The 27,855-nt window shown below is 50.7% G+C and overlaps 1 protein-coding gene across 1 annotated transcript in view; it reads left to right on the forward strand.

Annotated features, from left to right (window-relative positions):
* PKD1 (polycystin 1, transient receptor potential channel interacting) overlaps positions 1 to 27,855 on the forward strand; it is a 137,092-nt gene that overhangs the window by 86,485 nt on the left and 22,752 nt on the right. Inside the window, exons 16-33 of the mRNA XM_050968755.1 lie at positions 152 to 298; positions 2,799 to 2,942; positions 4,213 to 4,492; positions 8,245 to 8,461; positions 10,086 to 10,245; positions 11,845 to 11,997; positions 14,214 to 14,358; positions 15,306 to 15,905; positions 17,140 to 17,296; positions 19,262 to 19,514; positions 20,326 to 20,521; positions 21,854 to 22,024; positions 22,821 to 22,964; positions 23,826 to 24,036; positions 25,096 to 25,222; positions 26,198 to 26,314; positions 26,907 to 26,956; positions 27,398 to 27,600. Coding sequence (XP_050824712.1) covers positions 152 to 298; positions 2,799 to 2,942; positions 4,213 to 4,492; positions 8,245 to 8,461; positions 10,086 to 10,245; positions 11,845 to 11,997; positions 14,214 to 14,358; positions 15,306 to 15,905; positions 17,140 to 17,296; positions 19,262 to 19,514; positions 20,326 to 20,521; positions 21,854 to 22,024; positions 22,821 to 22,964; positions 23,826 to 24,036; positions 25,096 to 25,222; positions 26,198 to 26,314; positions 26,907 to 26,956; positions 27,398 to 27,600 — 3,475 coding nt within the window. The remainder of the gene's footprint in view (positions 1 to 151; positions 299 to 2,798; positions 2,943 to 4,212; positions 4,493 to 8,244; positions 8,462 to 10,085; positions 10,246 to 11,844; positions 11,998 to 14,213; positions 14,359 to 15,305; positions 15,906 to 17,139; positions 17,297 to 19,261; positions 19,515 to 20,325; positions 20,522 to 21,853; positions 22,025 to 22,820; positions 22,965 to 23,825; positions 24,037 to 25,095; positions 25,223 to 26,197; positions 26,315 to 26,906; positions 26,957 to 27,397; positions 27,601 to 27,855) is intronic.

Below are 27,855 nucleotides of genomic sequence, written 5' to 3' on the forward strand. Positions count from 1 at the left end.
CGCTACCTCCCCAGCCACAAACAAGTGGGTTGAAATGGATCATTTATAGCAAGAACCGATTGTGTCTGACACTGAATATATTGGCTAGGGACTAATGCAACATGCATCAGTGCAAAGGAGGGTTTGAATGATCTTTTCTCCTTGCAAGCAGAGCTCACCGCCAGGGTGCTCTCTGCACTTCAGTGCCACAGGAGGGGTCATCACCATTTCCAAGGCAATACTAGAAGCAGATGTGGAATATACGTTTGATCTCAGTGTCTGGAAGATGGGTCTGAATCCCGAGTCTACCAATCAAACCGTACGTACCTCTGTCCTCACTATGCATATGTGTCTGCTCCTGGGCACCAGGACAATGCGCAGGGTCACACTCCCCTTTCCGAGAAAAACTCCAGAGCTAGCTGGCGTTTGGGATACCCACAGTCATAAGTAGGTCCCAAGTCTTGCTCCTTTCCTGACCCCACTTTGCAGGACAGTAACAAGGGACTGTAGAGCTTGCTGCTGTCTGCATTAATTGGGGAGGAAGCAGAGAGAAGCTGAAGGAGAGATTTGCCTTTGATCCCTCCAGAGTCCTAAGCTCTGTTCATGGCCCTCAAGGGGGCATATACCATATATTCAGTGATGGACACACTTTAAATTTCCAGGAGGCAGTAACGGTAAAGTATTTTGTTGTGTTTCCTCCCACAGGCCTTCTATTAAGATCACGCTGTCTCTCTTTCTCTCTGTCTGCATGCGCCATGTTAATAACCAGATCATTCACGGTTCCAGTTCACAGCAGATCAGATTCTGAATTTGCAGTGGGTGATCTGCCTTAGGAGAATATGAGGATCCTACAACCCACGGGATTAAGAACTGATCCAGCAATGTCCCAGCAATGTCGTGCTCCAGCCCTACTTCCACTTAACAACCCTGTGCCCTTTCCAAATTGGCACCAGAAGGGCGAGCTTTAGGAGGGCTGGTACTTGCTTTTGCTGTTAATCATTCCTACCCCTTTTTCCTTTTTGAAAAAGAAACGGAAGGTTTTTTAAGGGCATGTTGTTTATGTCAGATTAAACCAAACACTGAACGCATCTGCAGTCCGACAGCACTTATGGCTTATGTCAGAAACATTCATCATGGTGCGTTTGGCAATTAAGAGATGTAGTTAGTCTGAAAGTGGAAACTCTTACTGCCTGGATTTTTAAACCAAAGCCGGAGGATAAAGAAAAAAAATTTAAATTGATAGTTTTTCAAGGACATTCCGTACTATCAGCTTTCCATGCATGAGCACAAAACAATGAATCCAGTGTCATAGGAAATTTGCAAAGGCTAGAGGAATGAGGGAAGCATCAATGTTCTTCCCCTTCAGCTGGTGGAACACTTCTTGTTTAACAGGCTGCCATGTTAAACAATGTCTTTATTACTGACTTTCTTTACATTCAGAATATCCATGATGCTAGGGCACCGTGCTGCTTGGTAGGGGATTAAAGGCGTTTAGGAGTACAGAGATACTACTACACTAGCCAGGGGCTCTGAGGGAACGGGGATTCTAAAGTTCTTATCCTGTACAGCACTTTGTAGGAGAGGTGTGTTAGAGGTAACCAGTTGTAGGCTGTGAAGTTGAGAGGGAAGTCTAGGACAACACACTGTTGTGTGGGAAAGCTGGCTGTCCTGCACTGCAGAGCAAAATGCATTTGGTAACTAGTAGGAGCTGCTGTTCTAGCTTCTTTATCATCTGTCACGTCTTTCAAGGGCATTTGAAAAAGGTATTTAGAATGCTGACAGTTTATGCAAAGTAGTGACATAAAGAATGCACTGAACAGAGCCATGCAGGCCTAGGGCCAGATCCTGAGACCAGCACAGAGGCCCAGGCTGAGCGCTGAGGATCTCAGCAGGAACAAGAGAGGAAGATGCTGCTGTAGGATCAGGGCTCACTGCATACCTCTTCCATTGGGAAGACTGCCCAGTGGCATAGGTAGGCACAGATCCAGAGCCTGCCCTGCACCCTCTGTATATTGGTGGGCAGACAACCCCCATTGTTCAGGGCTCTGTGGCAAGCAGGAGGCCAGTCCTGCCTCCCCCTTTTCACAGCCAGTTTCACTGGCTCAGGGCTCGCTGCATAGGAAGGGCCAAAGATTTGGCCCAAAGAAAATCAAGATGAGTTGCAGAAGTTTCCAGGGCCAGATGCAAGCCAGATGTTTGATCTCAGATCCAAATAGACCTTCCCTCTCCCAGTTAGATGTCTTCTCTACAGAGCACAGGTTAGTCTTAACTGGGGTAAGAGTGATTTATATTTTTTTTTTTTTAAGGATTCCTCATCTTTCAGAGAACCTCAGTTTAGTAACAGATGTACTTAGTAAAACCACAAGGGCCATCTTGGCATCCTACCCAGGACTATACACAGAAACTTTTAAAGCAACCCATTTTAAAAAATACGGCAAAACAAAATCAACCAGCCTAGACTGGATGAATGTAGGGAAGTTCTAGAGATCCCAGCAGCGTAGTATCTAGGCCCTGAAGGTGAAATCCCTATGTGGCTTATTCATGGCTTGTCCCACTAAAGGCCTTTGGGAATCTGTAAGTAAAGTTACACCATGCACAGGCCCCATGCTGATCCCTCTGTATTGGGTGAATTTCACCCTAAATACACGTATGCTGAAATGGAGTGAGCTCCCATGCAGAGAACTGGGCACAAGGAGGTTTGCAAACTAGTTAGAAGTTAATAGCAATATCCCCTTTGGCTTTTCTGTGCGTCCTGGTTGCATCAGGCACGGCATGGACGTCTCCTGAGCTGTTCTCTTGCTGTTCCTCCTTCCTCGTAGGTGTTGATCAAGAAGGGAAGGGTCCCCATTGTGTCCCTAGAATGTGTTTCCTGCAAAGCCCAGTCTGTCTACGAAGTCAGCAAGAGCTCGTATGTCTACCTGGAGGGCACCTGCAGGAACTGCCAGAACGACTCCAAGCTTGGGGTAAAGTGGTGATGGGGAAGCCGTTGCTGTTGGAGGCAAAATTGATCCTTTTTGTGTCAGGGGGCGGGAGGGGTAGAATTAAGTGAAAAATAACACAATCGATGTAAACTCCCAAAGAGAACGGAGCAGCAGGCCTCTGAGGCTTTGCTCAATGTGTCCCCTTTGTCCAGAGCAGTCCCCTGTGAATCTGCAAGAAGCCTGACCTCCACAGGGGTGACGTGTCAGGTTCTTAGAGTAGGGTCTGTTTGTAGTGAACTTGGGGGAGGGGCTCTGACCCCATCACAGAGTCCCCCCCCAAGTCATGTCTGGCCTTGCCACTGTAGAGCCTGAAAGCTTGCTGCAGCTGCCATTCAAACTGAGCCGCTCAGGTTCTGTCAGCAGCAGCTCCACCAAGTGAGCCTTCCCCTAGCCGTGCCCATATGGGCTGTGCGAATTGTGTCCCAGTGGAGAGATCTTCTCAGTAACGGCCCTGGGAGTTGTGCGAAATGTGGCCTCCCTCCATCAGAGTGGCTCACCGCTACCCAAGGGCCATGCAACCCATGATGCCCCTGCCACGGGACCGCCAACATGGGCTCACGTACCAGCAGCTCATTTCACGTCCCTTTGGATTGAGATTTTAAAGTGTTTTCGTCTCTCTGCTCTGTGGCCTGTCTGAGTTATTCTGGCTCAGGGGGTTGAAACAGAGATCGCTTAGTCTGTTTTCTTCACCTCCAGCCACATTCCCCTCCCATCCGCGTACTGGGCTCTATGGTGTTGGATGAAACAGGCTTTGTAAGTGAAAGACCCACTGGAAATGCTGCTCTATATCCCCAGTGAGCTGAGCCATTTCCTGCGCGGTGTTTTCTGGCCGCCTGTCTCGGTGTGTCTCGTTGTCACAGTTGTACGTTTCTACTATTGACAGGAACAATGCAGGACACATTCAACTTGCAGCCTGTAAAAGCAATGTTATCCCCTGGAGATTCCACCACTGTTTAATTTGATTTCCTGTGTTTTGTGTTGTGTATTATGAAATATTTTGTCAGTGGATGATGTAATCTCAGAGACGAAAGTGGATCTCACAGTGGAAATATTCCCACCAGACAGTTTGGAAGCTTTCCAGTTCTTGTTGCTTCAGCACATGAGAACAAAGCTGAATTATCAACTGCAAATTTGGCAGCCTTTGCTTCTAGATTCTATTTTTTCCCCTATAGACTCAGTCCAAAAACATTTTAGGGAGATTACTTCAGATTAAACCAGAATTTCTCCCGTCTTTCTCCCTTCATCTCTGTAGAGATGGGCAGCACATAGCTTTAAAAACAAGTCTCTCGTCTTGGACAAAACCACCACCTCCACTGGCAACACCGGAATGAACCTGGTCTTACGGCCAGGGGCCTTAAAGGATGGGGAAGGATATACCTTTACTCTTCACATCACTGACCTCACAACGGGGGAGGAAGGTTATGCCTCCATTGACCTGCTCCCGAACCGGCCCCCGATTGGAGGATTGTGTCAGCTCTCTCCGAATGGAGAAGTCAAGGCGCTGATGGCAAAGGTTCACTTTGAATGTGCAGGTGAGAGCGTGGTCGTGACAGTGCCAGAGATTAGCCTGGCATCTCTACTGTTCATCGGAGAGTGTGTTTCTCACACCAAGTGAGTTATCCAGATGCATGTTGTCAAGGTTCCTTCCCCACTCTGAACTTTAGGGTACAGATGTGAGGACCTGCATGGACACTTCTAAGCTTAATTACTAGCTTAGAACTGGTATCGCTGCCACCATCCAGAATTCCAGTGTCTGGAGCACTCTGTCCCCCTAAATCTTTCCCCTCCCTGGGTTGCCTTGAGGGACTTCACCAATTCCCTGGTGAACATAGATCCAAACCCCTTGGATCTTAAAACAAGGAGAAATTAACCATCCCCCCTCCTTTCCCCCCACCAGTCCCTGGTGAGTCCAGATCCAATCCTCTTGGATCTTAAAACAAGGAAAAATCAATCAGGTTCTTAAAAAGAAAGCTTTTAATTAAAGAAAGAAAGGTAAAAAATATCTCCGTAAAATCAGGATGGAAAATACTTTACAGAGTAATCAGATTCATATAGCCCAGAGGAACCCCCTCTAGCCTTAGGTTCAAAGTTACAGCAAACGGCGGTAAAATCCTCTCAGCAAAAAGGAACATTTAAAAGTTGAGAAAACAAAAATAAGACTAACATGCCTTGCCTGGCTATTACTTACAAATTTGAAATATGAGAGACTGATTCAGAAAGATTTGGAGAGCCTGGATTGACGTCTGGTCCCTCTTAGTCCCAAAAGTGAACAACCCCCAAAACAAAGAGCACAAACAAAGACTTCCCTCCACCAAGATTTGAAAGTATCTTGTCCCCCTATTGGTCCTCTGGTCAGGTGTCAGCCAGGTTTACTGAGCTTCTTAACCCTTAACTATCTGTTTATGACACGTGTTCCTTGGTCCCACAAAATTCTCACTCTCTACTCTCAGCTCCACTTCTATTCCTAAGCCGACCCTTAGGTTTGCAAGTACCAGACTGCAGGCTCCACTCAATTTTTGTACCCCAAGCAGGCACATTCTAACATTCATTTATGCACACGTTTTTCACATCTAAATCAAGTAGCCGAATGCCTGTCAAGCTAGTTGGTGCGAGTGGATGGTGTGTATAAACCTGGAGTTTGGGTGTGGGGAAAAAAGTAAGTGCCCACAATTACATCCCCACATTCACACAACTCAGAAACTGGACACCACTTAGAGGCCACTCAAAGTGTGATTTCATTCTGCTTTCCCTGCACAAATATAGTTTCCTTTCCTGCAAGTTCTTTCTGACACAGTCACAGAGACAAAAATATCTAGCCCAATGATGTAAGATAGTGTTGTGGGCCAGCAAGTAAGTGTCTCTGAAACTCCCCCCTTCTCCCCCAAATTATTAGTATTAGAGAGTCATGCTTTATCGTACACGAATGCTGGAATTCCATGTTTCCGATGGTGGGGCCAATTGGTTTCTAGTGCTAGTCATTCTTGTGATGGTGATCACACTGCAGCTTAGATCAGGTGGAAAAGCAAGAGAGGAATAAGAATGATGCAGTTTTCATGTCTGTTATATTTTGATCTGCCATCATTGATCTAATTATGAACACTTTGTACCTTTGGCATTACTGGGTTTGCAGCTATTAGCAGTAATATTTGTTAAGCAGGGACAAAGTGCTGGATACAAAATACAGATCAGTGGGCTATATCCAGTGTAATAAACCATTCATTCCTAAGGCTGGTGGGCCATGCCCTGTTGGACTATAACAGGCTTGCACTGAGGTCTCAGGCTAATAGCAGCTTTTACAGGGCTTTTGTCTAGGACATTATATCTAGTCAGGGACCTTGGCTATGCACTGTATTCAGCCTCTGCAGTACAACAGCATCGTCCTTGTTTTGCTATTGCTCTTGAGTTATGGGGAGTGCGTGGCTATTTCCACGGTGGCATGTTGATTTCTCTAGGGTCTCCTGCATTGTTAAAACTCATGCTTCAGGGTTTCAACGGTTCACCTCTAGGGGGACAGGAAGGATCTTTTACCCCCAAGGTATTCTGAGTTGTTTGGGGTTTTTTTGTTAATCTCCTTCCTCTGAAGCATCAAGGCTGGCCACAGCTGAAGCTGGGCCGTGGGGTGGGCTGGCCATAACTCTCTCAGGGGCTTGGCTGGCTGGTTCTTGCTCACATACTCAGGGTCTCACTGATTACCATAGGTGTGGCCAGGAAAGACTTTTCCCCCAGGTCAGACTGGCAGGGGCCTTGGGAGTTTTGCCTGTCTCTGCAGCGTGTAGGCGCAGGTCACTTGCCAGGATTATCTGGGGATATCGTCCCTGCCATTGCAAGGGCCTTGGTGAACCTCAGTCTTGCCTATCCTCTGCCCGTGGCACATACTAGAGTAGGCTCCTGTGGGCTGTGATGCTTTGGTCTCATTTCAGTGGCTGGGTTTAGGGCGTGAGTTGATGGCCTCTGATATACAGGAAATCAGACCAGGTGGTCCGATGGGCCCTTCTGACCTTAAACTCTATGACCAAATGTTCTGGGGCCCAAAACCCACATCAGAAAACCCCTAAACTTGAGAGAAATCCAGATCAGAGCTTTGTACCTCAGATCCCTCTATCAGTTCTCTGGAGGCTTTAGTTCAGCCTGTCCCACCCTGTCAGGGCAGCAGGAACACTCGCTGTGGATGGGGTGATGAGTAGGGCTCTACCAAATTCATGATTCATTTTGGTCAATTTTAGAGTCATAGGATTTTTAAATTGAAATTTCACGACTTCAGCTGTTTAAATCTGAAATTTCACAGTGTTGTAATTGTAGGGGTCCTGACCCTAAAAAGTGTGTGTGTGTGGGGTGGGGGTTGAAAGGTTATTGTAGGGGGGGTTGCAACCGCCACCCTTACTTCTGAGTTGCTGCTGGCGGTGGCGCTTTCTTCAGAGCTGTGTGGCCAGAGAGCAGCAGCAGCTGGTTGGGAGCCCCGCTCTGAAGGCAGAGTGTCGTCAGCAGCAGTGTGGCAGAAAGGAGGGCATGGGATATTGCCACCCTTACTTCTGCACTGCTGGCCGCAGAGCTGGGCCCTCAGTCAGCAGCTGCCGCTCTCCAGCTGTCCGGCTCGTAAAACAGCAGCACAGGAGGAAGGGTGGCGTGGTATGGTGTTGTCACCCTTACTTCTGCGCTGCTGCTTGCAGGATATTTCCTTCAGAGCTGGGTTCCCAGCTAACAGCTGCTGCTCTCTGGTTGCTCAGCAGCGCTGCTGACAGCAGCAGCTCAGAAGTAAGGGTAGCAGTACTGCAACCCCCCCCACAATAACCACCCGGCCAACAGCCTGCGCTCTCCAGCCACCCAGCTCTGAAGGCAGTGCAGAAGTAAGGGTGGCAATACCATGTCCCTGCTAAAATAACCTTGTGACCCCTCTGCAACTCCCTTTTGGGTCAGGACCCCCAATTTGAGAAATGCTGGTGTCCCCCATGAAATCTGTATAGCATAGGGTAAAAACACATAAAAGACCAGATTTCACATGGGGGGACCAGATTACACAGTCTATGATGCATTCATGGCCATGAATTTGGTAGGACCCTAGTGATGAGGGTAAAGAGGTAGGGGGAGTCAGCAATGTAACTCTGCACAGTATTATGCAAATCAAGGGACAAGAGTAACAGAGGGGAGAAGAGAGGGCACGGGCTGCTGTTAATAATGGATTTAAAAGCCTGATCCCTAGTGGCCAAGACAATGGCTGCAACTACAGGCCTGGCCTGGGAGGTGCGCTCGGATCCCATTGACACTGCCCGGTGTGCTTGGCTTGCAGGCTGGAGAGACACAGAGGACGAAGAGGCCCCCTTGGTGTACATCCTCCTGGCCACTCGCTGCAAAGCGGGGCAATGTGAGGAGTTCGGCATGTACAAAGGCAGCCGCTCTGAGCACAGCGCCTTCCTCCCACCAGGCTTCAGTGCAAACAGCTTCCTTGTGTATGTTTCTGTGCTCGTGCAGGATCAGCTGGGAGCTACGGTCATGGCCCTCAACCGGTAAGGTGCTCCTATTACAGACAGGGGAAGCAACAGGCCCACGGCCGCATGGTGACGTAGGGGCTGAGCTGGACACAAAATCCAGGAATCGCGAATCACAAGCCTGTCCCCTTGGCTGGATAACAAAGTGTGGCTTAGCAGCTGTGCAGTGGGCATATCTATTCAAGGGCTATGGCCTTCGTAAGCTGGGTACCCACCTCAGAAACCCCCCCAGCACTGGTGGTAGATACAGCATCAGTGAAATATTGGGCAACAGAGACTGAGTTCCAGTCCTTACAGGTGGCCTCTCAAGGGCTGAGTTAAGGCATAGTGGGATGGGAACTTGCATTCCAGCTGCCTCCGTCATGCCTGGTCTGTAGGTAGAGGAAGGATCTCACACTTCCTCAGGCCCTCACACTTCCTCAGGCCCTCACAAGCACTGATAGACACACTCAGATTCACTCTATTTTTAACCATCTGTTGATACCCACTTCCTCTCCCCATTCATTTTAATCAAACACAAGCACCATTCGGAAATGTTTTAAAGACCTTTTCAGGTATGTCTTAAGTTTTACTTCTCAGCTAACAGATGTGGCTGCTAGAGCAGTAAAGCTTGATGAAAGCTACCTTCTTAAGAAAGATCAAAAAGCCCCCTGCATGCACATTTCCCCTCACTTAAGTTACTGTTCCTGTGGCCAGTCATCTTGATTCACAGCCACGCTTCCCTTTTGAGGCAGGGTGTTGTTTTCTGGGAAATCTCGCTATATCTTTTTTACAAGTAATATTGTTCGTGGGCAGTGCATCAGGCAAAGAAGCTATGACTGACTCGCATTTCAGTTGGGTGGGAGAAGAATTTAATGTTCCTTTCATACCCATAACAAATGGCTGCATTATTAGTAATGGCTTGCAGGGAAAGCCAAATGAATAAATGATACTTGGCTCATTTATCTTGGAGATCTCCCTGCTTGTGCTGCAAGCGTGCTCTGCATCCTGCCCCTCCTTCGCAGCCAGAACCCTTTAAAGAAGGTTGGAAGCAGCAGGGAGCTAGTGCTCAGAATAACCTTGTGTCCCACTACTGACAAGCAGGGGCAGAGCTGTGTTTAGCTCAGGTGGGTGCACTCCAGGTGGGGGTTGCTGGGGCAGGTCCCAGCATGGGCTGATTTCTGACAATCGCATCTTTCATTCAGTACTGAATAAACACAAGCCCCCCCCCCAGTGCATTAACCCCATGCATTGGGCCCCAGGGGACTAAATCCAAGCTGCAAGTGCCCCCTGGACTCTAGAGGATCGACGCCTCTGCAATTTAAGTGGACTGAAGACAGTTCTTGGGTGCTTCTTAAACACCCTAAAGCTGAACCCAGATTTTACTCCCAGGGTCAAACACCTCCCTTCTGCTAATCCAATGCTTATGTGGAGTTATGCAAGGGAGGAATTTGGCCCCTTGTCTCAACTGTTCAGAAACAGACCTTCCCTCCCTGGTGAGACTGGGCTCTGAGAAGAGCCGTCCATGCCCAGGGTCCGAGCAGGAGGCGGTGACGCTCAAAGGACTCTCTCTAGGCACTACCGCGGGGAGGAGTACACCCATCGCCCTTGGGTCCATTCGACAGTCTGCTCTTTACAAACCGAGCGCCTCTTCCCCTTCCAGCTCCATGACCATCACCTTGCCAACCCCCGCGGCCGGAGTCCACAGCCTCTCGCACTGGCTCTACGATCAGACCGACACTGTACTGCAGGGCTTGGTGAAGCAGGGGGACCCACAGCACGTCATCGAGTACTCTCTGGCCCTCATCACCATCTTAAATGAGGTAAAGCAGTGCTGTCTGACCTGCTGCCTGGCTGGCTACCAGCTCTGGTTGGCTGGCTACCCGTTATCCAGTCCATGAGCTCACCTTGGGCCTGAGGTAAACTGACGGTTTCACCTGGTCTCTCAAGTAAGTTAGTAGATGTTGGAGACCTGCTGTGGGATGCTGGACTGTGCTGGAGATCTGAGTGCATCACAGTCACATGATGTGTGTGAGAGCAGGGGGCACCAAAGTAGGCCCAGGAGAGGGAAATGTATGCTGTGCCCACCCCCAGCCTCATAGCCTACTTTCCTCCTCCGGATGCAGCCAGCCTTCCCTCACTGTCTTCTACCCCAAATTTAAACACTGCACTTATCAATAGAAACCTCAGCCTGAGCTCCCCCTTGGGCTGGCTGTTGCTAAACTCTCCCTCTCTCGCTAGCTTTCATACACCTGAGTGGGTGCCACTGAGACCTTCCTGGCCCAACTGCAAGGATGAGTCAGCAGAACAGCTCTGCACCTGCACACAGAGCCTTCCATGGGTGCCTGACATGTGGCCACAAAGTACAACTCATGATTTTTCTCTCTTAACCATCATCTTCCCAGGCTCCCCCCACAACTCCCCCTGCCCCTTTGTTCATTGTCATTCATAGCAGGTGCCCAGCGCCCTTGGTGTTTGTGGATCCCTCTTTCTTGCCGCAGATGAGCCTCGTCCCATCCTTTAGAGCCCATCAGTGTCGGTTCCTCAGGAAGTCACCACAGGGCTCTCCCTTCCCCATCTCTGAAGGACTGAGCACATGGCTTCCTCAGAAATCCCAGGCCATTAGGTGAATGGGGAACAAGAGAACAGGCCCTGAACTCCAGCCATGGACTACTCCATGGCAGTACAGTGGGCACAGATGCCTGTGCCAATCTAACCCACCTGGATTGTCCATAGAATAAAATTCTGTATCCCTAACACACTGTAGGGGTGCAGCTGGGGAGCCTAATTTTCAAAACATGGCCACTTACACAGAGCATCTGGATCTCCATCTGGGTACCCCGCTTTGTGCTTTGCTGTGTAAATGGCAGTTGTATGCACCTAGGTACCAATTTAAACCTGCAGAACAGGGGTGCCCTATTAAATTGCCCATCTGAATCACAGAATTAGACTGGAACGCTCTGTTGAAAGCTGGGCCCACTGAATGGCCCAACAAACAGCATGGGCAAGAGAGGAGATCTGATACGATCACATATCAGCTTTGAAACGTGACCAGCTGGAGAGAGACAGGAATGTTCTCAGAGCTGGCAGAAGCTGCAGAGGAGAAGACTCTTTCACTGACACTGCAAGAGTGCCTCTTACCCTGTGCTACTAAGACTGTTTCCTGTCGTGCTTCCAGTTATATTTTCCACTGGCAGCAGAATGCAAAGAGGCTTTTTAACTTTCAAATTGTATCCAGCAGCAGCAGCAGCAGCCCTGGCTGAGCCTGCCGAGAACCCAGATATCAGAGACTCCCAGCTGGAAAGTCATTAAATGCTGCAATGGAAATTTGTGGTTGAGTGCTGAAGCTCCTGTTCTGCAAGATTCTGATAACCCCTCCCTGCTTTTGTCCTCCCCCCCCCCCCGCTTTTGTTTCCCCTAAGCACGAGCACTTGATGGGCTCAGAAGCCGAGGCTGGGATCGAACTAGATCTTCGCACCTGGACACGGAGGAACATCACCAAGACCCTCATCTCCCTGAATGTGAACACTGTGGATGATATCCAGCAGATCTCCGCTGCCCTTGCTCAGTGCATGGTATGAGACCCTCCAGCCTCATTCTGCTCTGACGCTGAGTGATGGAAAGAAAGGGTAGCTCTGGCCATTCCTTGTTCCGTTTCAGCTTCGCGCACATACACACACGTTGATCATACACAGAGGACAGGTATAATTTGTCAGTGACAGCTGTAGGGTTTGTGTGTTTCTCTCCATCCATCTTTAAGTGCAAGCATTATCATTGCTACCTTTTTCTCATCTATCATTCTCGAAAGGCAGCGAGAGATGAATGTGTGCTCATCCCCTGCAGATGTAACCAACGAATTTATACCTGTCCTCTGGAAACAGCCCTGCCATAGCTGCTTGGCAGCAGGAGGCTCTGAGCCTGTCATCATTTGAAGTATTGGATTCCACACTGTGTCAGCCTAGCTGGTGGACCCTGCTTCCTAGTGCTGGGGCTGCTCCCTGCTGGATTCAAGAAGGGCTTTTTATGCTTCATCAGCTGGGCATCAAACGAATGAGCCCAGCTATTAAATGGGCTTGGCTTTGAGTGGCCAGCCAATCAGCCGGCTACTCCTCCTCCCCTACCTCTCAAAGGGGCTGTGAGGCTTTGCTCGCCCATCACCGTGATTTCCGAGCACCTCCCTCATACCCATAAATAGCTCTGTGAGCTCACTCATTGGGAACGTGGGCTGACATGAATCAAACATACCGCTGCTGAGCGTCACTCTCAAAATCCTTGTCCCGTGACCCCCTTTGCTTCGAACAGCTCATCCTAGGATCTTTCTCTCCAAAGTCACTGCTTTCTCTTCTGCCTCTGTCCCTGCCCTGAATTCTGGCCCCATACATCACTTTCCTCTGCTGGATTTTACTAGCACGAGACACACTCGACCTCTTCTCATGAACCTGCAATCCAACACCTCATTGGACTGTAGTGGAGCTGGTCAGAGGATGGAGTTTTTGTCCCGTGGTCAGGTTTGACATTCTGAGCCAAAACAAAAAGCTGAAATAGCAACCAAAAAAAAAGGCAGAGAACAAAAAGTTTGAAAGTGGAAAAATAGGGAAAAAAAGGCATCATTTTAAAGTAACTTTTTTGTTTGTTTTTAGAAATGTTGGCTCAAAATTAAACTGCTTGTTTCTATTCTCCCTACTGGGGAGAAAAATGTTAATTTTAATATTTTTCCCCACAGAGAGTTTCTATTTTGACAAAAACCACTTTTTCTGACTGGAAAATATTTCACGTCAGCTCTGCTCCTTGGGTAACAGTCTCCCTGGCGCAGTTCTCCCGTGACTCCTTTTTGCTGTTCTCGCTCTTCCTTCCTCTGCTCTATGTAACTTGTTTTCATGTTACATGCTGATGCTGTCTCTTATTTAGATAGTAAGATCCTCAGGGTAGAGGGAGGTCCTCTTATATCTCTGTAAATGGTGCTGTATATTAATGAACAAATACAAGCCATGGGGCTTTCACACCCCTTTGTGCTGCAAGTCGTTCTGACATCTGTGGTGAATCCTCTGATGACAAAAAGAAGAGGAGCTAGGAGCTGGGTGGTGGTAACCGCTTCCATGTGTTTCGTAGATTATTCCCATCCAGCCTGCCGAGTGTGCTGCAGACTCAAGCCCATGCTTAAAACATAGAACATTCTGTTTCTTAGACACATCTGGGAGTGGATGGGAGGGACGGTCATCAAAACTGGGTGGTGAAATCCCTCCCACAGTTCTAGGACATGTTTGAATGTTGGAGATGGATTCAGTTAGAGCCAAATCCTCCTCCCATTGAAGACAATGGAAAAAACCCAACCGCCTCTGGTTGACTTCAACAGGAGTAAAATTCAGCCCTGAGGTAACAACGTGAAAGAAGCAACAACAAGAGACACATTCACTCCTGGTGTCAGAACCCTAGGGACTTGGGTGCCCTGCCTGGCATCGGTACCGCTAGACAGGCTATTATTGCAGTGTGAGTTGCCTAGGTAACACAGTGAACGGAACTCTAGACGTCCAGTAGATAGGTAGATTATGGTATCCAGTGGACTTGTTTGTGGATAAAGTACAATCTGAAGAGAAATATTACAGATGTGGTGCACGGGGTGCACGGTCCCGATCCAGCAGCACTCCTTAGCACAGGCTGAACTAGACGCATGTGAGTAGTCTCAGAGCCAGAGCGCTCAGCACTTTGTGGGACTGAACCCAGTAAGTACCATGCACTGCTGCTGCTGCTGCCTTTTATACAGAATTGATTTCTGCTGGATTTCTAATGGCAGGTGGCGAGCAAGGAGCTTCTCTGCAGATCATGTCTGACTGGGACCTTGAACAAGCTGGAGAGCATGATGGCCATCCTCCAGGGTGAAACCACTCAGGGCATCATGACACCAACAGCCATCGCAGACAACATCCTCAACATTATGGGTCAGTTCTGGGAGTCCCCAAGCAACAGGGACATTCTCTAGGAGGTGTTCAGGGCACGGATGTCACTGTGTGGACGGGGGGTAGATTTTAAAAAGATGATCATGGAAGGACCAGGCTAGAAAAGCTGGGAAAGGTTTCTTGGGCCTTCTCCTGGCTGGGAGATGTCCTGAGCAAAGGCTGCCTACAGCTGGTGTTTATCACAGAGGTGGGCCAGTGCCAAGCCCTCCATTTGAATAGCATCCCCCTCCAGGCTTTGGGAAAAATCTGAATCTGTAGGTTGGGCCCACCTGTAATTTATCATCTCTCCGATTTTCCCACTGTCGTCCTGCTGGGGCATTTGAAACTGACAGCCCCTGAATTAATGAAGTAGTTGATACTCTAGGGAACAGCCCTTTTATAGGAAGCTTGAGGATAACAGAGGCAGCTTCCAGATGTGCGGGCTGCCATGCACAGCATCAAGCTGGGCTTCATCCTTGGCAGATGTGCTTATGGAAACTCCATTGGCCTCGGCGGATGACATCACCTTCAGGTTACCTCTAAAGAAAGGCCCTTTATTGACATAATTGCAATGGGCTGTGTTTGTAATGGCATTACTCTCTATAGTTCCAGGGGTTTGTTATGTGGGTTCTATGTGTCTATTTCCCTCTATCCACTTTTCTCTCAGCCCTTTCACAGAAGGAAGAGAAAGCCCACATAAGAATCTTATAACTTCAAGTCTTAACCACACCACAGATTAGAGAAAACACAGCGATGCAGAAGGGCGCTGTATGTTTAGTTATGGACGATGTAGCGCTTTCATTGTGGAAGGTCGTGTGTCACAATGCTGTAGTCCAATAGAAAGCCAGTAAGGAAGGAGCTTTCCTGATGGTTGTGGGAAGGAGTTGAATGTTGCCTAGACTGTGGTACTCACTGCTATTCTGTTTGCTATTTTACCTCTCTCCTTACAGGGGACTTAATACACCTCGTCAACACAGTTCCACAGGAGTCAAAACTCCAGGAATTGTGCAACGATCCCCACCGCTTACAGGTAGCTTCCCAAGCCTACAGGCTGTCCTCCAGCCTGATGCGCATCCTCATGAAGTCCCGGGTGCTGAATGAGGAGCCCCTTGAATTGGTGGGAGGAGAAATCGTGGCCAAAGGCAAACGGTCTGATCCCTTCAACTTGCTCTGCTATGAGAACACATTGGACTGCCAGTTCTCCATCCCCCAGGCCTTCAACACTACCTTCTCCGACCTGACCGACGTGATCCAGGTCATGTTCCGGATGGACTCCAACCCTTTCCCCTTTGGCTACATCAGCAACTACACCGTGTCCACAGAGGTGGCCTCCATGGAGTTTCAAACCAACAACGGGACCCAGATTCCCATTGGGAGTCTGGACGCAGAGAAGGCCATCACTGTGATGGTATCAAACAATGGCATGACGAACATCTCCGCTGGCTCTGCAATCATTCAGGGAAAGACTTCGGTGAACCTAGTTGTTATGACAGAAAACAACAACAGAGAAGCAGGATTGCATTTCCAGCTCACCTACAGAGTCTTAAATGGTAGGTACTGCACTTTTTCTACTGTTCGATATATTTTTCATCTGAAGGACTGAGAGAGCACAGGACCTGGGGCCTGCATGCTAAACGAGATTTGCTACAGGGCAAGGACAAGTCAAGCACAACACGTGAGCACAGTGCAGCAAGGGATCAGGATTGAGAGCTGCACTGCAAGTCACGGCCATATGGGTGTCACCTCCCCAGTGGGACTAGAGCTCAGGTCCTTTGCTCTCCAGGAGCACAGGCCTGAACCACTGGAGCCAAAGGAGAATCCTGTTGGCATATAGCAGCCTCAGAGCTTTGTCCATGTGTTCCAGTGACATTGGGCAGGGTAGATGCTTTCCAAATGCTCAGAGTCTAGCTGCGCTAGGACTGGTATATCATAGTCTCTGTGGACTCCCCGCCGCTAGAGGGTGAGAGGATCATGCTTCGAATTCCCATTCCCTGCTGCAGAGGGGAGGGGTGATATCTAATTAGAGAGCCGGCCGCACTCCTCTGAGCCCAGGAGCTGCCGTTCCACCCGGCCCTTCTGTGAGCTGCATAAGTGGTGGAGGAAGTTCCTTACTCTCACCCCTGCGTCCTTGCAAGAGCCTGGCAGAACCTAGCCCCAGGTTTTACTAGGGCATGTCAGACATTGCAGGATATGCTACCTTTGCCTGGCTGCTCTTTCCCTGCACACTTGGTGCCACTCTCCTCTTGCAGGAGGAATGTCAGGTAGGTCTGGGCCTGCTCCCGCTGACTTCGCTGACACAGGGTTAAACCCCAGTCGAGCATTTCCCCCTTGGAGGGCTGGAGCTAATGGTACACAAATGCAAATTGAGCTGCACGGGATGAGAATGGCCTGTGGGTTACCTCTGGCATTAGTGACATGCTAAGTTACAGCGGGACTGAGCATTTGTTCCTCAGCACCAAAGGCCCAGTCCGGCGCTTTGCAGAGCCATCTCCCTCCCTGCAGAGGGCAATGGGAGCGGAAGGCATGTAAACCCTTAGCAGCAGGTGCTCTGCATCTCTCAGGATGGATCCTTCCAACCAGTCCTGTATGGGCTGCTGACATGTGAGCGTGGTACCAGGAGCAGTGGCACTTAACATTCACTTCTGTAAATATCACAGGTCCAATCTAGCAGCCCCCACTCAAACAAGACACCTGCTGAAGTCAGCAGGATCGGGGCCCGTGCAAGTAAAGCCATGCTGGGGATTTGTAAAGTGCTTTCCATTCCCTCTTCCCCTTGCTGCCCAGATCGTTACATCTCGAGTGAGCTGGAGCCATTCATCACAGCCTACCTCTCTCCCTCGCCTGCGCCCAACGAGAACAACTGCAGCGCGGCCAAGAAGATCGGGCTGGAGGCCGTGGAGAGACGGGACCACAAGCGCTACACTTTCTTCATTTCCCCAATGTAAGAGAAAACACACACCCCCCGGGTAACCCCTAGCCCCGGCTTTTGCTCGTGGCTTTAGACCATAAGCTTTTGGGGGCAGCTTACTCATTCTGGCGTCAGGCACAACTGCTGCTCCGGTCTCCCCTTGCTCGAAGTCCGGTTCCTGCCGGCATATGTGTCCCTCTGCTGGTAGGACAATTTGGTGCTTTTCCCCATCTGGCCAAAGTGAGAAGACGTCTCCTTTCCAGGAAAGCAGCATCCCAGGCAGAGTCCCAGTGTCATTACTATAACCCTCCCGCTCAGCTTCTTTACTAGGGCCCAGCCTCCCTTGAGCACCTGCCCAACTTCTCCCCACTCCAAGGGAACAGCCTCCCAGTGCTGCAGCTCCTTTCCCAGTAACCTTTGCTCCCTCCCCTGGCTCCAAGCAAGCCTTCAGCACCCCTTCCCCAAGCTCAATTTATTCACACAACTGAGGCAGGGGTCTGCACCACCTCCCTCTCTGGGGGTCACCACTGCAGGAGGCTCATTCCAGAACTCAATGGTTCCTTCACCCTGATGATGCAAGCTGAGTAAGGGGCTTCCTTCCTCCCTCCCTGCGTTGCAGGGAACACCTACATGAGCACCGGTGCCAACCTAGACCTCAACCCCACATTGTGAATGTGCTGCCCAGACCTCTTCCTTCTCATGCTCCATTCACCTCCTGGCTCCGCCTGGATTTTGCTCCTAGGCCCCAGCCAGGCTCCTTACTCTTAGCCCATCCTGGCTGTTGCTCCCGGTCTACCCATCCCTGGACAGCTACTATGGGGCAGCTCACACACCCACCGACTCCCTTGAACCTCTCTCCTAACTAAGCAAGAGGCTTGCCTTATATACTGCTGTCACTTGACCATCACCTGCCCCTTTCCCAGCAGAGCTTGCTCCTAGTTTGGTCATGTGATCCAGAGAACTACACATCCCAGAATGCCTGTGCATTGGAACTGCCCTTAAAAGGAACAGACTGCCCTGTTACAGTTGCATTAATGGTTCAGCACAGATCACCTACTGGAGAGTCCCACAGAACTTAGGGTCTGGAGGAGTGAGCTAGGCACTGGCTGGTCCTGAGTTCTAATACTGACTCTTGACTTATTGTGTGGCCTTTGGCAAATCACCTTTGGCCTCTGTTCCTCATTTTCCCCATCTGTAAAATGGGGATATTGATATTCACCCACCCACCTGCCCACGTAGTTCAGGTCTGCATGGCACTTTGAACATGTAAAGTTCTATATAAAGGTTTAGTATTATTATTGTACTGTTAGATTTTGGGATCCAACCTTTCTTTTTCATTGTGTTACTCATTAGTACAACTTCAGGAGTTGAAATATTTTTTTTCCCACAGCAATAAATGTTTATGCCTCCCATTATTTATGAACCACTCCTAGGTGTTACCCAAGAAGAAAGTTGGTGATCTGGGACTAGGTGGGGCCAGGGTAGAGCCATTGTTGTGTAATTTAGCACAACTTCCAAGGCTTTTGGTAACAAGAGACTCTCAAAGAGGGATTCATAGTCTTAATGAACAAATCCTTTCCCAGGCCCACTATGGAAGCGTCACCTGGGTCAGGGTAATGCAGTTAAGGGGTAGTGGGATAGCTGTGCCACCGATTCGCTTTTGCAAAAGAGGAGAATGTGCACTATAATTACTGCACCTACCACACCGGGCTCCTAGTCCATGACTAATAGACGTACAAACAATAATAAGTAATAAAGCCTTGGGGAGCCCATGGGTTTCCCCACAGCAAAAGGACTCTTAAATTACTCACCATTAGTAGAATCTGTTTTCCTAAGTCGCTTTGCACAGAAGTTGGTACCGAGTCAATTGCTCTCCACGCAGCAGGGTTGTTTGCACGGAAAGACACTTGTGTGCCATAGATCTGCTCAGGATAGGGATTTGTGGCTCATCCAGGGGCTGGCGAATAAGCAGCCCCGTGCTTGCTCTTCTCTTTTTAGTACTGATGACACTACCAAGGACTATTACTTCAACATCACAAACCATTTCAGTTGGTCGCCAGTGGAGGTGACCCTGAGTTTATACACCTCCTTGTGCCAGTACTTCTGTGAGCAGGAGAGGAGATGGAAGACGGAAGGCATCATCCCACTGGAGGAGACCAGCCCGGATCAGGCTGTGTGCTTAACCCAACACCTGACGGCCTTCGGAGCCAGCCTGTTTGTTCCCCCAAACTCTGTCCAATTCATATTTCCTGTGAGTAAAAACAAAAACCAGACACTGGAACTTTCCTGCAGACTGGATAAATTAGCAGCTTGCTAGCTTTTGAATGTGCCTGCTTGAAAAAACAAGTGCTGCTCTCAACACATCTCACAAGCTAAGTAGAGTCATGCCTGACCTATGGTTGGATGGGAGACCAACCAGAAAGACTGAGGCTGGTGGTGTTCCTCTCTGAGTTGCCCCAGCATAGCCCCCTTGGGAACTTTGCTGTGGGAGCTGTCTTGTTTGAGAGAGATGCACACATCGGTCCTGACCAATTGTAGTCATTAAAAATCCCATAGCACTTTTACTGAGTGTAGGGTGGTTAAGCCCCAGTGTCCTGGCCAAATTCTGGTTGCATTTTGCTTACCTTATAATTTTTGCCACTGTTTTAGTTGGATACAGAGTTCTTCCCTTCCTGCCCAAAACTGTTGCATAGTTTCGTTTTACACTTTTGGAGGCAGCTCCTGCCAGGTGCTCTGTGCCTTCTGATGGAGTTCAGTCTTCTCTGTAGCTCTGTAAGTGATGTCAAGGGGAGCTAGGGGCGTTCAGCACTTTCCTGCATGAAGCCCTGGACAGCTGCTGAATTCCACTCCAGAGGTCGATGCATTTCAGCAGTGAGCAAAGTGACTGATGTGCATCTGCATAGTCTGTACTCCAGTTAGGGAGCCTGCAGGATGGACGTCACTATGTAAGAAGATATTTGTTACTTATTGTTATTGCAGTCAGCGAGGCAGCGAGCTTGAGGTTGTGAAGGGAAGAGCTTGGGGAGGGAAAAGCATCTTTCAATATCTTTCATTTTGCTTAGGCTCCTGGCCCGGGTCTCAACTACATCGTTTTGCTGACATGTGCCGTCTGCTTTGTGACATACTCTGTGGCCATGCTGATTGTGCACAAACTGGACCTGATTGACATTAACCGTGTAGGGGTGATTCCATTCTGCGGGAAGAATGGGATGTACAAATATGAGATCCTGGTGAAAACCGGCTGGGGCAGAGGATCAGGTCAGTAACAGCGTCACTCTCTGGAATGGCTGACTGTGGGGTAGCCTCCATATTAGTCCTTTGAGACTTCTAGGCACCGCATCACAGCAAATCCCCTTGCATGGCACAGAATTTTCCCAGGGTTCTCTGGAGCAGTGAGGGAGGGTTGCCCCTGAGTATCTGGAAGGTGTTTCCAGCTCTGAAAGGGGTTGAGTGATTCTGCCATGGTCCGGCTCCTTCTTGCAATTCTGCTGAAAGCGCCCATGTATGTCTTTGAGACGTTTTCAATTCAGGCCAAGTCAATGAGACTTTGCTGGCATGATGAGCTGCCGCAGCGTAAAAAGGAAACAGCCCTCAGGTAAGTGTCAAATATAAGAATGATCCACAGAGGACGAGTGTTCATACTGGGCTTGGGGCTTGATCCTGTGTCCATTTATCAGCTCTGCCTGTTTCTGATCGGGGGTGATGGCTCTGCAGCACGATGCCCTCTTGCTCCTTTTTTCCACGATTAGGCACAATTTCTCCTCTTCTCATTTTGTTGAGACGTTGCTCGTGGTTCCTGATCGTTTCAGGGACAGCCTTGTTTTACTCCAGCTGGCCCTTTGGGGCCAGTGCTGATATAAGACAGTGAGTTGGATTCTGTCCTGCTTTATGTGCATCGCCAGCACAATTAATCGCTTCACTCTGGTCCCTGAGTCTCTCTTAGCAGCGAGGAGGTAGGAGGCAGAAAGCTTGGGCTGGGATAGCAGCCACAACCACTAGAAACATCGTCTTTGGACTTTGAAACTCGAGCGGCTATAATCTGGGAGTGTTGATTGAGCATCTGTACAGAACGCCCGGGTGTCACTGTCGGACAGCTGCTCTCATTGACGCCAATGGCTTCCCTGGGAGCAGGCTCATGCCCTGTCACCATGTCTGGATCCTTATAGGCGAGCAGGGGACATTTAGGTGGCCCAGGTGAAACAAGGAGTGTCTGGCAGCTGGTCCCGGGGAGTAGTCAAAGAAAACAAGCCTTTCAGCCACTCCGCGGAAAGAACATCCAGAACAAACATCTCCTCCCACCAGGATGTCAGCAAGTTAAAGAACATTAGCTCACATCCCATCTCAGAAGGAAACATACTAAAGCCCATGTATCAATCCAATCTCACCAGCCGGCTCTTCCAAGCTGTGTGTAACCCTATCTCTGGGTGTGAGGAGGCCAAGCAGCAACCATGAATACAAGCTTGTTAATTTCTTGCGGGTCTCTGGGTGGCCTCTCAAAAGGGCCATTTCATTTGGTCACAGGGTTGGGGGGAGAGAACTCTGCACTGGATGGGATCTGCCAAACTGAGCCTTCCTGTTAACTCCTGCCAGGTACCACCGCCCATGTGGGGATCACCCTGTACGGCGTGGATAATAAAAGCGGTCACAGGCATCTGGATGGGGAGAACGCTTTCCACCGCAACAGCCTCGATGTTTTTCAGATTGCGACGGAGCAGAGTCTGGGCAGCGTCTGGAAAATCCGCATCTGGCATGACAACAAAGGTGAGGCCTGGGCAGGTGTGCCAGGTTTGGACAGCTGGGACGATCACCATTGGGCTGGTGGTTTACACTGGTGTAAACTGGTGTGAGATCTGAATCAGACCCATGGTATTCGATGTTCTTGCAAGGTTTCTGCCTGTGCCACTCTTGGCTACCCCCAGAAATCCTGCACGAGCAGCCATTCTTGCACGAGGGATTGTGCTGGGAAGTTGATGAACTCTGATGGATAACGAAGAACATTCACTGCCTTAGCACACACCACACCGCGGAGAGACATTATTGTCCAGTGGCCGAGGCATGGGGCTGGCAGCCAGGGGACCTGAGTGCTAGCTCCAGCTCTATCACTGCATTTCCTTGGGAAACGCTCTTAAGGCCATGTTTGCCAAAGGACTCTAATTTTGAATGCCCAACCATAGACACATGGGCTGACGTTTTCCAACGGGGTTGCCTGGAATTAGGTGCGTAAATCGACATGCAAGCCTCAAAATGATTTTCACAGATGTCCTTGGTGCCTCAGCTGCTGCAGATTGGGGCTATATTCTATTTACCTACATTTGTAAAGTGCTTTGAGATGGAAGTGTCTGTCTTAGGCCCTTCCAGAGTGCCCCAGACAATAGCACCTGCATGCCACCCAGTCCCGTAGGGATGAGGAATGCAATTGATAAGCATTACTGACTGTTATTACTCTCCTGATCTCGTCCCCGGGGCTGTGCAGCTATTGGTACTGCATGGCAACCCCTGTGCCGCTGCAGAGGGATGGTCTGCCATGAGCCACCTCGCTCTGTTTCCCTGCTCTTAGGACTCAGCCCTTCTTGGTACCTGCAGCACATCATAGTCCAAGACCTGCAGACCAGCAAGAGCTACTTCTTCCTGGTGAATGACTGGCTGTCCGTGGAGAGCGAGGAGAACGACGGCATGGTGGAGAAGGAGGTCTATGCCGCCAGTGAGTGCTTGGCTGCTGGGACACACGGCCTGGAGCATTCAGTGTTCATGGGATACAAGAAGGAGGGCAGGGCAGTTCGTGGGTCTTTGGGGCTTGTTATTTTGTAGGGAATGCCAAAAGAGTGACATCATGGGCTCCCCGTCAGTGCCCTCACACTGGAGGTGCTCTGCTGGCTTCTGCCTGCCTTTTACCTGCTCTGGCTCTGTCTTCTGCACTACCAGAGCGTATGTGGCAAAGAAGGAGGCCACAATGAAACCCCAGCTCTGAGGGATGGGTCCCAGTCTCACCCTCCAGGCCCCCGTGAGCTCCAGCTCTGAGGGATGGGTGCCGGCCTCACTCCCAGGTGCCTGTGAGCCCCAGTTCTGAGGGATTGGTCCCAGCCTCACCACATGGGCCCCCGTGAGCCCCAGCATTGAGGGATGGGTCCCGGTCTCACCACACAGGCCCCCGTGAACCCCAGCTCTGAGGGATTGGTCCCAGCCTCACCACATGGGCCCCCGTGAGCCTCAGCATTGAGGGAGGGGTCCCGGTCTCACCACACAGGCCCCCGTGAACCCCAGCTCAGAGGGTCTGGTCCCGGCCTCACCACACAGGCCCCCAGAAGCCCCAGCTCTGAGCAATGGGTCCCAGCCTTGTCATGCAGGTCGCTGTGAACCCCAGGACTGAGGGATGGGTTCCGGCCTCACCACACAGGCATCCGGGAGCCCCAGTTCTGAGGGATGGGTCCTGGCCAGCACAGCACAGGCCCCCAGGAGCCCCAGCTCTGAGGGCTGGTGGATCTAGGGCACGGAATGGCCCCCTCTGCAGATCGTGGCTCTCACCTGCTCAGCCTGAGCCTGGCTCTCTTTTCCTGGCATTCAGGCGAGACGGAATTGAGGAGCTTCCCTCGGATCTTCGTTGCGGAGCTGCAGCGGGGTTTCTTCGAGAAGCACGTCTGGCTCTCCATGTGGGACCGGCCCCCACGTAGCCGCTTCACTCGGGTGCAGAGAGCCACCTGCTGCTCCGCCCTCATCTTCCTCTTCCTCTGTGCCAACGCCGTGTGGTACGGTGTGGTGGGAGATGTCCATCTCAGGTGGGCCGCACATCCTACCGCGCTGCTCCTAGTCTCTCGGGATCACCTTACCAAGCCTCTGCCCTGGTCTAGCAGCACCCAGCCCATGTCCTGCCTGGTAATGGCCTGTGCAGTCACCTGGCTGTGTGGCACGCGGACCATGATCCTGTGAAGCCCCTGACCCTTGATCTATCACCTCCCTACGGTCCTCCATTTCCACTAGTGTAAAGGAAAAAGAGCTCCCTGACCTCCCTATCACAGGAATCTGTGAATTGTTACCATGCTCAGATACCACTAGGATGGGACTCATAGAAGAGCCTGGGTGGAGAGATCTTGCTGCTGTCTTTCTCTCTTTGGCTCCACCTTACCACCTTGTAACCTACCCTTCCACCACCACCCCTCTTAATTCTGCCTGTGGAGAAGGATTTCAGACCTTGCCAATATTCTCCCTCCTGACACTTGTGATGGGGTTAAGAAGCAGCTGTGAAGGTGTCCCGCTTGCTCTGGACACAAGTGCCATGTGTAGGGACTCCTGGCAGAAAGCAGCAGAGAGACACAACTCTGGGGTGGAATTTTTCCAGTAGCCTGACCCTGATTTGTTCTGTGGGTCGGGACTTGGGAGGCTTTTTGTATCCTGGTAAAAAGCAAAGTAACAAAGCATCTAAAAATGAGCCCGAGAGAGACAGGGACAGAGCAGGTTAGCAGCAGCTGCGGTCGTTTGCTGCATAATCAGAATTTCGCCAGACCACAACAGCCCTTCACTTTGGTACCAATAACGCCAGGCGAAAGGCTTTCTGCGCCAGCTCCTCCAAGTTAGGCAGGTACCTTTGAGGTGCTACCCATTTCAAATCCAATCCTGTTGTGATTTAGGACCTAAATACCTGGGAGGAGCTGAGCCTAAGCCAGGGCTCTATTCTGCATTCCTTGCACACCCAAAACTCCCAGTGGAGCCAGCAATGTCTTCTCGACAGTGTCCCTTTAAAAATGGCTTTTTCCTTCCAAACGCTGGCTCCCTAGTTCAGGTGGTGACACAGGTGATGTTAGTTCTGACATCTCTCTCCTTTTCCTGACCTTCTCCAGTCACGTGGCTGTTTCCAACCTGATCCCGCTCAGCGTTGACACTGTGGCTGTGGGTTTGGTGTCCAGCATTGTGGTCTATCCATTGTACCTGGTCATTTTATTCCTCTTCAGGATGGCTCGTAGCAAGGTAACAGGGAAGAAAAATCACTTACTTTCAAGGGGTGTTTTATGACAACAGATTTGCTTATAGAGGGCCAGCATCTGTCATCCTTATTCCCATTGTGTAGTATCTTACTTCAGGAGTAACAGCATGGACATAAGTAAGAGGCACAGAATCCGGCCCATAGCGATGCTACAGAAGCATTCCGTGCACATACAAATAGCAGCTTTGATTCTCCTTTCACTCACACCCTCATAAATCAGGTGTTGCTCCTCTGCCTCCAGTAGGCTGCCAGGGGTATAAATTATAGAGCTCCAGTCCCACAGACACATCAGGCAGTCTGTGATCCAGAGCCAGGGCAGGTGAGACCAGAACAAAACCCCAAGTGGGAATATGCCAATTGCACTGAAGAACGATGGGAGGCAAGCACCATAGGAGAGACCCACAGAAAGTCGTTGGGGGAGGGGGTGATGGACACAACAGGAATCAGAACAGGAGTACTTGTGGCACCTTAGAGACTAATACAGCATGAGAGTGCGAGCCGTTCCTGTGCTGGGATGCCCTTGGCTGGGGGAGACTTCAGACTCGGGGGCACCATGCAGGCAACCAGGCAATTGGTGTCATTGACTTGTAAACATTGGCCGGCGAGAGCTGCCCTGGGAGGTATTTGAAAAACCCGCGTGGGTTTGGGGCGCTCACCTGGTTTTGCTCTCACTGTTGCCAGGCAGACCAGGGTTGCCCGTTTCAGGGTGCCGATGGAGCCACGCGCACCGTTGTGCTACCAAACCATTTATTTCCTGGTGTAACACGTAGGGCAGGTCAAGAGCATCTGCTCACTGAGCTAATGGATGGGGCAGCGGAAGGGGGTGCTGCGGCCTGGAGCACCAGCGTAGGTGGTGCCAGACCTGAAGGGGGGGTGAGGCCGTACATTAATTATACAAGCGAGACCTATTTCTTAGCCAGAACAATGGCCTCACCCTCCCCTCCACGCCTCTTGTGCAGGCGTCCATCAGCCACACCCTGACGCACTCGGACCAGCAGTCCTTAGAGATCGATAACTACCTGGACTCCTCCCTCCTGGAGAGCTCCTTCCTCACCTTTCCCGGGATCCGGGCTGAGGTAAGCAGGCGACGGGCCTAACGGAGGCACAGAGCGGGCAGTTCCGAGTGCTTTCCCCGGCCCCTCCGGGCGCCATTCAGCCTCCTCCTGTCCCTGCGTGTGGCTGCGGAGCGGTGGCATGAGTTAATTTGCATGTACAGGGAAGAGTGGGAGGTGGCACACGGCACTGCCCCGGCTGAGTCCCTGATGAGTAGGGGAGGGGTGGAAGCCATGCAGAGTGAGAGCAGCATGCTCTCAGCCCCCCACCTACCCAAGGCACTTACTGATACTCAGCATCCATCCAGCGCTTTCTGTCTGATACACGTTAACACCCTGATTGGCCCGGTGCACCCTCACCTTCTGCAGTGGGAAATGGAGGCAGAGAGGTGCTATGAATTGCCTAAAGACATAGCACGAGTCAGGGTCAGGGCCAGTGAGTGGCTGCCTGGCTTCCAGTCCTGTTCCCAAACCGCGAGGCTGGCCCCTCCCTGCTGCCATTTCCCCTGCCTGACCCCCCCGGAGAGCCCCTGGCCCTGCAGCGTTGATCAGCTGTGATTTTAACCAAAACCCAGCCAGCGTTTGATGACAAACTCATTCTGCTCCTTCCCCACAGGCCTTTTCTGAGCAAACCAAAACTGATTTGTTCCTGGACGATTCAAAAAGGTGAGCAAGCTGCCAGGGATGAAAGCCAGCAGGGATTCTGCATTTGTATGGGCCCTGAGCGTGTGCGCAGACACCTCCTTTCATGGAAGACAGTAAATTGTGGGTTGGGGAGTGTGAGACATCAAGCCCTGACTAACATCAGTGGGCAAATGGCTCGATTTTATTGTGGTTGGTCATTTTTTGTGGCTAAGAGGTGAGGCGCATCTGTCAGCTTTATTGCCAACACAGGCTGCATTTTGATGTCTCCCAGGGGCAGGGGTTCTGCCCTGCTTGCGTGTATTGATTAGCAAACACAATAAACCAATGCGTCTGGAAGGCAGGACGCTGGCTTCTGATACAAATCCCCCTGGAGAACATTATCCTGGCTATTAATACACAGTGCTCACTCTCTCTCCCCCACTGCCTACCTGGGAACATCCCGCTCTGCCTTCTGTCCCACAGTCTGATTCGGTGGCACTCCAGTGAGGCCCTGCTCAATTGGCCGGATCTCCTCAGCGACCCCTCCATCATGGGCAACACCATCCAGAAGCTGAAGCGGGGACGGGCCAGCCGCCATCTGGGGCTCGAGGTGCCTCTGCCGGCCGAGGAGGACAGCTTGTCACTTGGCTTGCACCACGGGCAGACCAAATACTTCTCTGCCTCAGGTGGGGGTGAGAGCAGTGTGCTGTAGCACTGGCAGGGCGCTTTGCTCTGGTAGCACTGCTGGGGAGGGGCATTTGGCCTTAGCGCTTCTCTGCTGTCTAGACCTCGCTACCCTGGGCAGATATGCCTGGACGCAGAGACCGAGTCGGGTGAGTTTTTTGCATTGGAACCCCACTTATTTCTGGTCCTAAAGTCAGTGACTCCTTCAGTTTCCTGCGTCCGATCCACCAGCCTTCACCACCCCTGCCCTTGACCAC

The sequence above is a fragment of the Gopherus flavomarginatus genome, chromosome 9 (genome assembly GCF_025201925.1).
Source record: "Gopherus flavomarginatus isolate rGopFla2 chromosome 9, rGopFla2.mat.asm, whole genome shotgun sequence".
NCBI lineage: Eukaryota > Metazoa > Chordata > Testudines > Testudinidae > Gopherus > Gopherus flavomarginatus.